General features: G+C 36.9%; 1 protein-coding gene across 8 annotated transcripts in view; it reads right to left on the bottom strand.

Moving 5' to 3' along the window:
- pot1 (protection of telomeres 1 homolog) overlaps positions 1-13,136 on the bottom strand; it is a 120,651-nt gene that overhangs the window by 53,705 nt on the left and 53,810 nt on the right. For all 8 annotated transcript variants that reach the window (XM_051929814.1, XM_028812697.2, XM_051929829.1 and 5 more), the window contains one exon: positions 12,974-13,104. In XM_051929814.1, coding sequence (XP_051785774.1) covers positions 12,974-13,104 — 131 coding nt within the window. The remainder of the gene's footprint in view (positions 1-12,973; positions 13,105-13,136) is intronic.

Below are 13,136 nucleotides of genomic sequence, written 5' to 3' on the forward strand. Positions count from 1 at the left end.
CCTTTTTGCCTACCTAATATCCTCCTTAATAGTTGCCTTTCATGCTGTCATATGCCCTATAATTCACATTGTAGTTTTTAATTTTGCAGCTTATTTTTAAACTCTTCATTAACCCACTGCAGTTTCTTTCATTTCCTACTACTTCCAAATTTAGGTATGTACCTGTGCTACACTATATGTAAAACAGTTTTAAACCTGTTTCACTGCTCCTCTTCCGTCTCCGTACTTAGAAGATGTATCCCAGTCTATCCTCCTTAGACTCTGCTGCATCTGTTAAAAATTTGCCCTACCAAAGTTAAACTTAACAGTTTTAGTCTTTGTATCTGCACTCTTACAAAACATTGAGAAGTGTATTATATTAGTGTCTTTACACTAATGGTTCAATCACCTCTATATCCTCAAATCTATCCTGATTATTTCAAAAATACTAAATCCAGTCCGGCTACACCCTGTGTTGGTGCTTTAACATACTGTGTTAAAAAAATAGCCACTGATTACTTAAAAAAACTCTTGTTCTTGTGCTCTACTATTTGCAAGGTTATCCCAGTTAATATGTGGGTTGTTAAAGTACCCCATGACTATAACATTCCCCTGTAAACTTGCCTTTTAAATATTACTAAAAGGATGAACTGAAGAAGACTTGTATTTAAATTCTGCTTGACATAAACAGCAACCCCACCTCCTTTTCTGTGCTGTCCATCCTTCCTAAAAATATGCATCCTTCTATGTTACTGTATACTCATCCCCATCTTTGTTATTTAGTCAGGTTTCTGTTATTACTATAATATAATTATGCTCCAGTACATACAACTCCAACTCCCTTGTCTTATTTTTGATACTTTATTTGTTATTTTGTTGATTTTAAGGATTACATTGTAATGGGAGAAGTAAAAGTCAGTAAAACATATACAGTTAGGCCTATAAGTATTTGGACAGTGACACAATTTTAATAATTTTGCCTCTACGTGCAACCACCACAATGTATTTGAAATGAAGAAATAAATATACGACTGAAGTGTAGGCTTACAGCATTAATTCATACGGTTTAACAGAAATATTATATGAGCCATTTAGGAATGACAGCCATTTTTATACATGCCCCCAGCCCCATTTTCAGGGGCTCAATAGTATTTGGACTATTATCTGATATGCTGTTCCATAGCCAGGTGGGAACAGGTTCCTCATTATTTTATTAACTATTAAACAGGTAGAAGGTCTGCAGTTGATTTCATTTGTGGAATTTGCATTTGGAAGCTGTTGCTGTTAACTCTCAATAGGAGGTCCACCTGCTGTCCATGCAAGTAAAAACAGGCCATCATTAGGCAGAGAATACAAAACAAACCCATCCGAGAGAAAGCAGAAACAATAGAAGTGCTCAAATCAACCATCTGGTACATTCCTAAAGAGAAGGAATACACTGGTGAGCTCAGCAACACTAGATGGTCTGGACAACTATGGAAGACAACGTGCTAGATGATCGCATAATTATTTCCTTGGTGAAGAAAAAACAACTCACGACATTCAGCCAAACCAAAAATACTCCCTGGGAGGTAGACCTATTACTGTATTGCCAAGTTTTACAATGAAGAGAACACTTCACGAAAGTAAATACAGACGGTTTACCACAAGGTGCAAACCATTGGTTATCCTCAAGCACAAGAAGGACAGATTAGGTATCAGATCAGCACCTTCATTCATAGAAAATTTTAAAAATAACACTAACCTTAATATTTTGGGGTTTTTCCTATTCTATTTGTACTTCTTTGCTTGTATACTTCCGTTATAATCTGAACTTTCGACTTCTAAGATGATGGGCAAGGGTCTCTGTTTGCACTCATTTTTATTGTCCCTAATCCTCAGATATTCCATAACATATTCCTTATACATTATAATAATCTCTTTGCAGCTTTACTGTTATAATCTTTAAATAAATACTTTGCTTTTCACCCTACAGTGACATAAAACTACTAAATAATAAAATATTAGTAACACACTGACATAATGAAACAAATTGTAGGTCAGCCCTTACGATTCGCCAGTCTGTACATGAGTGTGTCATCAATAACTAAATGGAAATTATTTTGAGTTTTATGACCTATTGCAGAAAACCACAAATCTCACTGCTTAAATGGACTACAAATTTCAGCAATTCAAGGAATAATGTGTCAATGGACAGCTTTGCCGCAAGTGCTGCTGTGTAGAAGATGAGGGCGCTAGCTTTGAAACTGACACTTCACTGCACAACTGGAATACAATTACATCCATCGGATTATGGTTTTCACTGAGTTTATATTCTTGTTCTGTGCCAGCTTACTTATGTGATTTTTGTCTGGGTTAGAAAACGTCTTCATCTGGGATCTCTCCCAAATATTGCAATCATCACATACATTGGCATCACAGTAGGACAAAACTTTACAAAACTTTCAGGAGGTTGTTCACAGGGGACTTAATTTCATAAATATACCAACATAATCCGTGTGTCTGTGAAACTGGACTGTGTCGTGAGTGTTCATGATTATGTTGATAGTATTTTGTCTGATTTTTTTTTTTGTATCTTGTGGCGGACAGCCGGGTCCCATGCCTGGCAGGGATGCCCCTACTGTTTATGTTCTGGGGGAGCTTCCATGGACAGCTCAGTACCTCCCCCGGGTCGCTTGGTGGCAGCCTCCATGGCCAACGGTGATTCCCCAACCTCCCGCAGGGCTCCATGGGAGATGGAGTCCTCCACAGCCTGGGTGGGGCCCGGGGTGGCCGCTAGGGGGGGGGCTTTCTGGTTTCAACAGCCTGGCTGGACGAATCTTCGGCCACACCCGGAAGTGCAATTAGGACCAGGTGGTCAAGCACCTGGAACGCTTCTGGGTGTGCTATAAAAAGGGGCCCGCCACCACCACTTGAGAAGCCAGGATCGGGAGGAGGAGGACTATGCTTGCAGAGGAGTGGTGGTAAAAGAAAAGTTGTTGCTGTGTTGGACTTGTGCTTTGTGGACTGTGTATTGCCTGTGGGTCACGGGGAAGATGTGCGCCCACGGGTGAAGAAAATAAAAACTTGTGTTTGTTTTATACATGCCTCTGTGTCCATCTGTGTCGGGTCAGGCGCCTATATAGCGCCTTGTTACAATCTATAATATTAATCATTGTTGTACTTACTACCATAAATATACACGCAAGTTTATTATAATAAGTTACAGTTCATGTTGAAAGGACATAAAGTCCCCGGCAGTGTAGTGAAAGTTATTACTGTAGACTGCTCATTAGGCAGTAAACTGCCTGTGAGTGCTTCCCAAGCATAGCATTTAGAGGTTTAAACATTATTGTTAATTCAAGACTATCAGTTAATTAAAAAAAAAAAAAATTAATTGCAGCAATGTGCAGGGCACATTCTAAAACATGCAACTCAGTGTAACAGATGCCTGACTACATAATTTATAGTTAGGGTCTTGACCTGGATACATTTTAGACAGTCTGAGGAGAAAAAAATATGGCCAATATACAAATCTGACTTGGGCCAGACTGTGTTTTGTACAAATTGAGTATTTTATTAAGGGCTGACTTTCACTCATTAACTGAAACACACTATTCCCAACCATATTTTAATTTCTTTCAAAAACTGTAATATATTTTGGAAATACTATCAATATGTGTATAGCTAGAATTTATCATTTTTAGATCAGATAGTACGAGATGGTTAGGAAAGTTGGCTAGATTTCTTTAGTTAACTAAATGTTTTGGTCAAAGTTTTATATTTGTGACACAAAAGGATGCAAATATATTGTAACTACCATAATCTTGTAATAATGATAGTCACAATCCAATAATGGAATTGAAACTAAAATAGTACCATGTTCCCCTAAGCATTAGGCCTTTAAAGCTTTAAGGTTTTTAATTGTGGTATCTAATTTCTCTGTGTTCATTTATTTTTGTTCCTACTAGATAGCTACATTTTTATGATAAAGTTCAAAACTTAATTTTTATGCAGTTGGTGTTCATAAGAGCAACATAGTTTAAATGGCAGATGGTCTGTTTCTCTTATGGCCAATAAGCTGATTTGTTTGGAAAGCTGTCTTTTTTTGTAGAGTGCACAATTTTTTACATCATACAATAAGGAATTAAATCACCAATTGCATCCTTTACTTCAAATGTAACTTGCTCACTTTTTCAATATAGAATGTTAACATTTTTTAAATATTCCAACTAGGCACTAATCATGTTCATTTTACACTTCTTTTTGAGTTCTTCACACACCATATGATTACTTAGGCTCCTGGAGATATAGTACCATTGCCTCAATCCACCCTGTCAATCTTCCTGTCAAGCCTTTCAATATTGTATCATACTTGAGTCTATATTCTTCACTACCTTTCATTTAATACTCTGATGAAGTATTGTGTCTGGCATTGAGTCAAGGAAGAGGATAAAACATGAGCTGCTACTCTTAAAAAGTGCAGTAGTGAATCACAAGTATCAACCAGACTGGATCTAGGCATAGCACTTGTGTGGCCAGGCCTGTTCTGCTGCGGCAACCCTAGGCTTGTCACAGCCTATATCAAGGGCTACATATACCTCCTCAGGATCCACCTCCAATTGCTACTGGCTGTATTGAGTCACTGTTCTTTTTTGGTTTCAGTGCTCGTTTCTGAAGCATTATGTGCTCTGTACTATAGAAAGCTTTGTTAGAAATATTTAAATATGAGATACCCAAAAAGAAATAAGGTAAAAATGGAAATAAGGTATTGTTGATGACAAAGAGGTTTCCTAAAGCATTCATGCTTGATGAAGATTGTGGGTTCGCTTACTGGTTCCTCCCTGTGTGGATAACGCTTTGAGTACTGAGAAAAGCGCTATATAAATGTAATGAATTATTATTATTATTATTATATTCAGATGAGACCAATTCTGTGGGGTTCAACATTCAGAAACTTATTCCTTTTTCTGTTAATTATACCAATTCAAATCACTATTTATTACTTTTGTTCTGCTTTTTCCCTTGCCAATAAATAAACAAACAAAACTATAAGGTATTTAAATAACAATAGTACTTGAAGAGTCATTAAAATGAAAAATGATGTAGCCAGCATGGAACAGAAGTGAACGCGGGCACAAATGGCTGCCGCTGCTTGCTGGTATTTTTATTTCTGTCTTATTTTTGTTTATTTTAGTAAGGTTTCTAAACTCTTTTGGGGCTCCCCCCAATGGGACAACAAGCCAAAAAGCATCCCAAAGCACAATCGCTGCATCAGTGGAAGACAGCATATCATTTACCAGGGCAACCACAGGCTCCCAGAGCTGTAGTAGCTCACCATGAAAACAAATCCTCAATGATCGCGGTCACACTATGAGCGTCTGTCGTCGATGGGTGATGCAATGAATATTGTAAATGCCGGGAACAATATTACTTGGCCATTAACCTGGCCATGACCCTGCCTGATTGCTGTGTCTGTGTATAGGAGAGTGGTAGATCCCACTATAATAAATAACCATGCTGTTTCTGTTTCAAGTTGAACAAAGCTGGTTTTACTGAAGTACTGTGAATGAGCCTCATGTTTTAGGGTGCAAGATAGGGACTCACACGTCACAATTTGTTTATTGCTATTGTGCCATTGTTCCTTAAGAATAAACTGTAGCTCATTGTTTTTTAAATAAAAACAATACAATCTTGATTTTGGATCACCTGTGGATATAGTTGGTTGCTGGATTTCTTCCTCCTTTTCTGCTGCTTGTGTGTTAGCTATATTTTCTCATCGGCAACTATGCTCTTCAACATCTTGTCTCTCTGAATTATTATTGCTTAGATTTTTCTTTCTCCATTACTCCATTCTGTTACATCCTTATTTCAGTACATGGCAGCTGAACTTTTCCAGCTACACTTTCATTCTGCTGAGCCACCACTGGAATTGTACCAGTATCTGGACAACATTTGTTATGTCCGTCAGAGATATATCCATCGTGGGTTCTGTCAGAACTTCAGTTTCAATGACACAAACCCAATATGATCCTTTTGGTCTCCCAACCAGTGACGCTCAAGGAAATCTAGCAGGACTGCCAATTACAGCGTGCTGACTAAGCTTAATAGGATGGCTAATGATAGGCCCGCTGTTAACAACATTGCTGTTGGATTTTTTTAACATCTGATCATTTACGAGTAAGAGTTCATTAGTTTGTGATCTTTTGGACGATCGTAAGTATGATTTTATGTGTCTTGTTGAAACTTAGAAGCAGCCTGAATGAGGCTGTACCGTAAGGGTTTGTATACACCTGTCAGCTTCAGGTGTCTGGTAAAGGTGGTGGTCTCATGGTAATTTACAACTATAAGTGTCTTCAGTGGCTCTGCCTTTATATACCTGATTTGAGTCCTTTGTTTTACAAATCAGTGGGCTCACTCCTACTTTAATAGCCACTATTTACTGACCACCTAAACCTTATAAGGACTTTCAGATGAATTTTCAAACTTTTTCACTTCTCTTTGGGCCATGAGGCTTAATGTTATGTTGGTGGGTAATTTGAATATGTACATGGATATTATTGTGATGGATTTTATGTCTTGTCTTGATAGTTTTGGCTTACAGCACGTTGTAAAGGCCATATTCTTATTTGTTGCACTAGTGCAATCAATTTTATTACATCTGATCTGGCCATATCTGATTATAAGTAAATATTTTTTAATGTTAACTTAACACTCTCAAAAACTCTCATTTCGCAACATTAAGAATATCCACTTACTTACTCTTTGCAGTGGAACTGATAACATCACATGTAGAGACAATCATTTCACAACTGATTAACTGTTTTCCTATTACAATGATGGATTACACAGTCTCCTGGATAATCTTGCCCCTTTAAAATCTCAGTCTGTTTCTTTTACCTACTCTACTCCTTGGTACACACCTGAGCTATGGCAGCTTAAAGCTAAAGGCTGTAGACTGAAATGTTTGTCTGCTAAGACAGGGTTTCCCGAACATAAGGGTGCTCTCTCTACTGCCAATTCTTCCTACTATGCAGAACAGTTTAGGTTAAGTGAACGGAATTCCAGAGCCTTGTTTTCTACTGTTAATAGGGTTCTACAGCCACCTAATGTCCTTGTACCTCACTTTTTATTCCATTGCACAATGTGATATTCTTTATGAAATTTTTTAAATTAAAAAATTAACAATATTCACAGGCAACTGACATCATCGCCATATACACTACACAATACTCTTAACTTTGCCTCAAATTCCCTTTCATCCTTTAAACTCCCTGCTATCTCTGAAATCTCTGTTCTCATTAAAAAATCTAAATCTTCCACTTCTCAGTTAAATCAATTTCCCTCTCATTTGGTAAAAGCTTCTCTGCCTTCAATTGTTTCATTAATAACTGATATTGTACATTCATCGATTTCTTCTGTTATTGTTCCCTCAGCTTTTAAGTTGGCTGCTGTAACTCCCATTTTAAAGAAACCTGGCGCTGACCCTGATAATCTGACCAATTTCTGACCAATTTCAAATATGCCATATTTATCTAAAATACATGAAAAAACAATTGCAGCACAGGTACAAGTATATCTAACTGATGATGATCTATTAGAGCAGTTTCAGTCTGGTTTTTGCCCTTTCAATAGCACAGACAGCTTTGATTAAAATCACTAATGATCACTAATGGTTGCTGATGGACACTGACTCTGGGCTGCTGACCATTTTGGTGTTGCTAGACATGAGTGCAGCCTTTGATACAGTCTCCCATAGTATTTTGTTTGACAGATTAGTTTCCACTGGAATCTGTGATATTTCTTACACTTAGTTTGCATCATATCTCTCTGATCATACACAGTTCACTCAACTCCAGACTTTTAGATCTTATCCTATCCCAGTTGCTAGTGGTGTTCCCCAAGGCTCTGTTTTGGGCCATCTTTTATTTATTATCTATCTTCTACTACTTGGTAATATCTTTAGGAGATTTGGTATTCAATATCACTGTTACGCTGATGACACCCAGCTGTATTTATCTACCAAGCCCATTTCTGCCCTTCTTCTCCTCATCCTTTCTGACATAAAAACCTGGTTCTCTTCCAATTTTCTCAAGCTTAATAAAGATAAAACTGAGGTTCTCCTCATTGGCACTAAATCTACTCTCACCAAACTTGACAGTTTTTCCTTAAATTGATGGTTCTATAGTTTCTCATGTTAAGACCTAGGGTGTCATCCTCGACGGCACTCTATCTTTCAAAGCTCATATTAACAATATTACCCAGTCCACATAGTTTTACCTTCGCAATATAAATGGTCTCTGTCCACTCCTCACACCTAATAATACTGCAGTTCTTGTACATGCTCTGGTAACATCACATATAGATTATTGTCACTCTATATTGCCTGGCTTCCCTCCCAAGATTCTGCATAGGCTTCAGCTGGTCCAGAATTCTGCTGCTCGATTTATTATCGTAACCACCTCTGTAGAACACATTACCCCCTTTCTTTATGAACTTCACTGGCCCCCTGTTAAATACCACATTAATTTCAAGATTCTGCTATTAACATTCAGAGTTCTTCATAGCATGGTACCTTGTATCTTTCAGATATTCTACATATTTATACACTTACTTGTACTCTTAGATCTTCTTACTTAAATCTCTTGGCTACACCCTCTGCTCGTTTATCTACCATGGGGTTTAGATCCTTTAGCTTTGTTGCTCCTCATCTTTGGAAATCCATTCCTCATGATATCCGCAGCATTGATTCCCTTCCAATCTTCAAATCCATACTTAAAACTTATCTTTTTAAACTTGCCTACTCCTCTTGATTTTGTCTCTTTATTGTATAGTGTTGCACTTTTATGATCACATATATATGTTATTTTAATTATACATATTATTTTTCATTGTATTATTTTCTTTTTATTTATCATTTATTTCTTTTAGGAGTTATATTATTTTATTAATTCTTTGATTTGGCAAATTTTCTTTTGACTATTTGTAAGTGTCCCTGAGTGCTCTAAAATGTGCTCTTATATAAAATGAATTATTATTATTTCTCAACTCCACCTTGTTGTCACAAAAGTATTATAACATTTTGACTAAAATGATCTGTGATGCTTAATACATGTTCCATTTTGAATTTAACAAGCAGAACAAAATAAAATAAAAACACAGTGTTATGTATTGTGTGGATGAAATTTGCAATTTTCCTTACTTGAGTCAAAATTAACAGGAACTGTATTTTGTGGTTAAACCTAAATGTTGTACTTGCTACTGTAGTGACACTGCAGTGGACATAACCATGGTTATTCACTGAGCTTGACGAACTGCAGATTCTGAGGAAGTCCAAGCACTTTTTGAAGAAGTGGCTGTAAGTGAAGGATAAAGACAGAAAGGAGGATACATGCTCTTGTTTCAAGCTGGCCCAAAAATGTTGAAGTTGACAGCGATTGTGTAGCAAAACAAAGAGTGTAGCAGATATATCTAATTATCATAAGAGTATATTCAAAATCCTACAATAAATTACTAGAAATTAAAAACAAAATCTATTGCAGAATTTTAGGATATATAGTATTTAACCGAAAGCAGCAGAATCACTATATTTACCAGGAAAAGCTTGCAAATTATGATCAATGCCACAAGGTGATGGCACTTGTTATAAAGAAAAAGAAAAAAAAATAGTAATAAACGTTTCATCATTGGGATGCATATGGTTTGTTGTTTAACAAGACACTTGACTAATGTCTTCAATATGGATATAAGTTAATGTTACATTACAAAACAAATGAAGTAAACTACAGCCATGCATGTATTCCTGCTGTTGAAACAACACAGTTCTTTTTACAATTGTTGTTTCAGAACATTTAAAAGTGAAATAATGCACTTCACAGCAAAGGGATTTTTAGTTTGATTTCACCTTTCCTTCTAGAAATCTAGATTTAACACTAGAATTACCAGAGCCTACGAAAAAACTCGTAGATCCGGCCCACCTTAAATCGCTTCTTAAAACCGTTCTCACCTCTCTGCCAGCGTCTTTTGTCATCTAAATGTACTGATAAAGACGTGCTGCCATGCGGCTATTCCATCCCCCCACCGACTTAGAACGTAAACGAACTTTTTCCAGCTCATGCCTTGATTGATTATCTGGGAGTGAGTGGAGTTTTAGAATGGAAATAATAAATCGCTATTTGGAACACACGCATTTCATGTGTGTTGCGTTTCTGCAGTAATCTGTGTAAACACATTTTTAAAACAGAAACGTTTTTTATATTCTAGGAACAAATGACAAAATGTAGGCATAAACTATATAATGTATGAAGCCTGAAGTCCAAATATCAAAGAAACACTTTCACAAAAGGTACAAAAAAAAAAGCCGCCGCCAAAAAAAGCTGCCTTAGTGTGGGACATTGACACCTATTTACTATGATTGCCGTCGTGGCGCAACAGTATCAGTTGCTGACTGGCAATCAGAAGGTCATGAGTTCGATCCTATATGACTCCCTTATGAGAAGTGAAGTGTTCTTATTTTTACTATTTTAGAATAAAAAGATACATTTGATTTCAGTCTGTAACAGCCGGTGTAATTTATGATATTTGCAAAGGTTAGCTTTGTTTTTTTTGTTTTTTTATTCACTTTTCATTGTCTCCGTCGTGTTCAGGATCCTTCCCTACCCCATGTAAAAGTATAATAAAACAAGTGCACTTTTATTCAAGAATATAACCAAAGAAAAAAGAAAGCAAGTTACAGTAAGAGGTTGATATGACAGCTTGCGTGGTGCAATGCTAAGAACTGCTGATTTCCATTCCATGCTATATAACTGTTAACTGTTAACATTTGAATCTGATGATTGCACATAGCGCTGTCTTATTCAGTGTGCGCAAGAACATGCAGGTGGCCAGTTGCTGAGTGCTACAACACACATTTTAAAAAAGAAAGAGACAAATATATGTGAAGAAATCATTTTATGACGCGAATAGTACCAATCAGAAAACATCGTCGAAGTAATGCAATATTATTTGAAAACGAACAGCGTCAGGTTGGGTGTGAAGTTATACTGGCGCTGTTTGAGTCAGATCAGAAGCTGAACAAGCTCCTGTTCTGACTCTAAGTAAAAAGCATGAATTAATTAACAGAAATAACCGTGATCGACATTTTAAACTTAACGATTTACAGTGCATACCAATTTATAAATTTTATGTTTGTTATCAGTAGTAAGCTGCTCTTTTGGGGGGGGGGGGCTTTGTGGTGTTAGAGCGTGTGAGCTTATTCAGTGCTGAAAACGGCAAATATAGGAGTGAGTGAGATCGAACCGGGAAATCTTGATCACACTTGGTTTGCATCTGTACTTGCACTGTTTCTTAGAGTCAGATCGGGGGTGGGGATGCTAGAGCGTGTGAGCTTATTCAGTTCTGCTGGATCAACGCATATGTTGATCTTTTTTTCTTTCAGTAATAGCGCCAACATAAATCCACACCCGATCTGACGCTGTTCGTTTTCAAATAATATTGCATTAGTGCGATGATGTTTTCACATATATTGTCTCTTTCTTTCAGGTGTGTAATAGGAACCACAGCATAGAGAGAAGCGTGTACATTGTAACAGGTACACACGTTGTAAATGTAGGAAAGACTATCCTTGCGTTTGTGTGAACACTTAACATTTGAATCTGATTATTGCATATAACGCTGAACTTACTGCTCTGTACTATTCTATCCTCTGCATGTCCTGAAGTACAAAAGAAACAGCATACAGCAACATGTGGGGACTGGCAAGATCGGGGAAAAAAAAAATACGCATTCACTGATTACAAAACGCAAGATGTTATGCGAATGAATATGAATAATATGAATAATGTTGCATCCGTGCCACAAAGTTTTCCAAAATGTACTATACAGGCCAAAAAACGAATAACTCCAAATATCATATATACCTACGTCTGTGTTTTTTTGTTGTTTTGACATCATTCACCATAAGGTGCACACTAATTCAGCATGAGCAGGAACACTCAATAAAACTGAATAAAAAAATCAAGTGACGGTGAGATACGAAGAAGGCAGATTCGCCAGCGTTTGTGTGTCAGCTTTTATCCCTCCAGATGAGAGAATGTCCAGTCCCATTGTCTCAAAACACCACTCACATCTCCAGTTATTCCGTTTCAAATAAAAAATAACAGCGCTCAGATCCCTGGGGGGTATCGTAGTATGTATCGTGATCCTGATTTAGAGAGAATAAAAGTAAAAAAAAACGGTAACTTTTACAAGTCCTATAAATGCACACCGTGTGTTACAGACGCAAACCAAATGTATGTGTGTACTGTATAATATTAACAAAAAGAGGAGCTCACTACTGAAAACGGCAAATATAGGAGTGAGTGGGGATCGAACCGGGGACTCTCAATTACAAGTCAGCAAATCTTACCGCTACGCCACGGAAGCTATTGTATCAGTCTTGAACCTTTTGTGGAAGTGTTTTTACTTGATCTTTGGACTTCAAGCTTCATACATTATATAGTTTATGCCTACATTTTGTCATTTACTACTAAAATATGAAAAACGTTTCTGTTTTAAATATGTGTTTACACAGATTGCTGTAGAAATGGAACACACATGTTCCAAATAGCGATCTATTATTTCCACACTAAAACTCTAGCAGTTCAGTCACTCCCAGATAATCAAACAAGGCATGAGCTGGGAAAACTTAGTGAACGCTCTGCGACGGTGGGGGATGGAATAGCCGGCTGCTTGCTGGCTCGTCTTAATCGGCACATTTAGAAGACAAAAGAGAGCTGCGAATGGTTTTAAGGTGGGCCGGATCTACGAGATTTTTCGTAGACTCTGGTAATTCTAGTATTAAATACAGGTCCAGGCACAATATGTGTTGAGTTGAAATATTTTGAAATATCTGTGATTTTGTTACTTTCAAACAAAAAAAAATGTCTTGCATTTTTTGTTAAAATCACATCAACTGTGAAACTAAACAGTATTGTTAAGGTCAAAATTATTATATAATAAATCTATAATAACCTACCTTTATTCTATGAAAACGAACAATGTCACCAGTTTTGTAGATCTGAGGCAAAGCATCTTGCTTTTCATTAAACAAGTTGCATGATAGTTTTCCCCCAGTCTGATCTGTGATTGTTAATGTTGAGCAATAATCTAAAAGGAAAAATAAATAATAAGTATTAAAT

This window comes from Erpetoichthys calabaricus, chromosome 1, assembly GCF_900747795.2.
Source record: "Erpetoichthys calabaricus chromosome 1, fErpCal1.3, whole genome shotgun sequence".
NCBI classification, from domain to species: domain Eukaryota; kingdom Metazoa; phylum Chordata; class Cladistia; order Polypteriformes; family Polypteridae; genus Erpetoichthys; species Erpetoichthys calabaricus.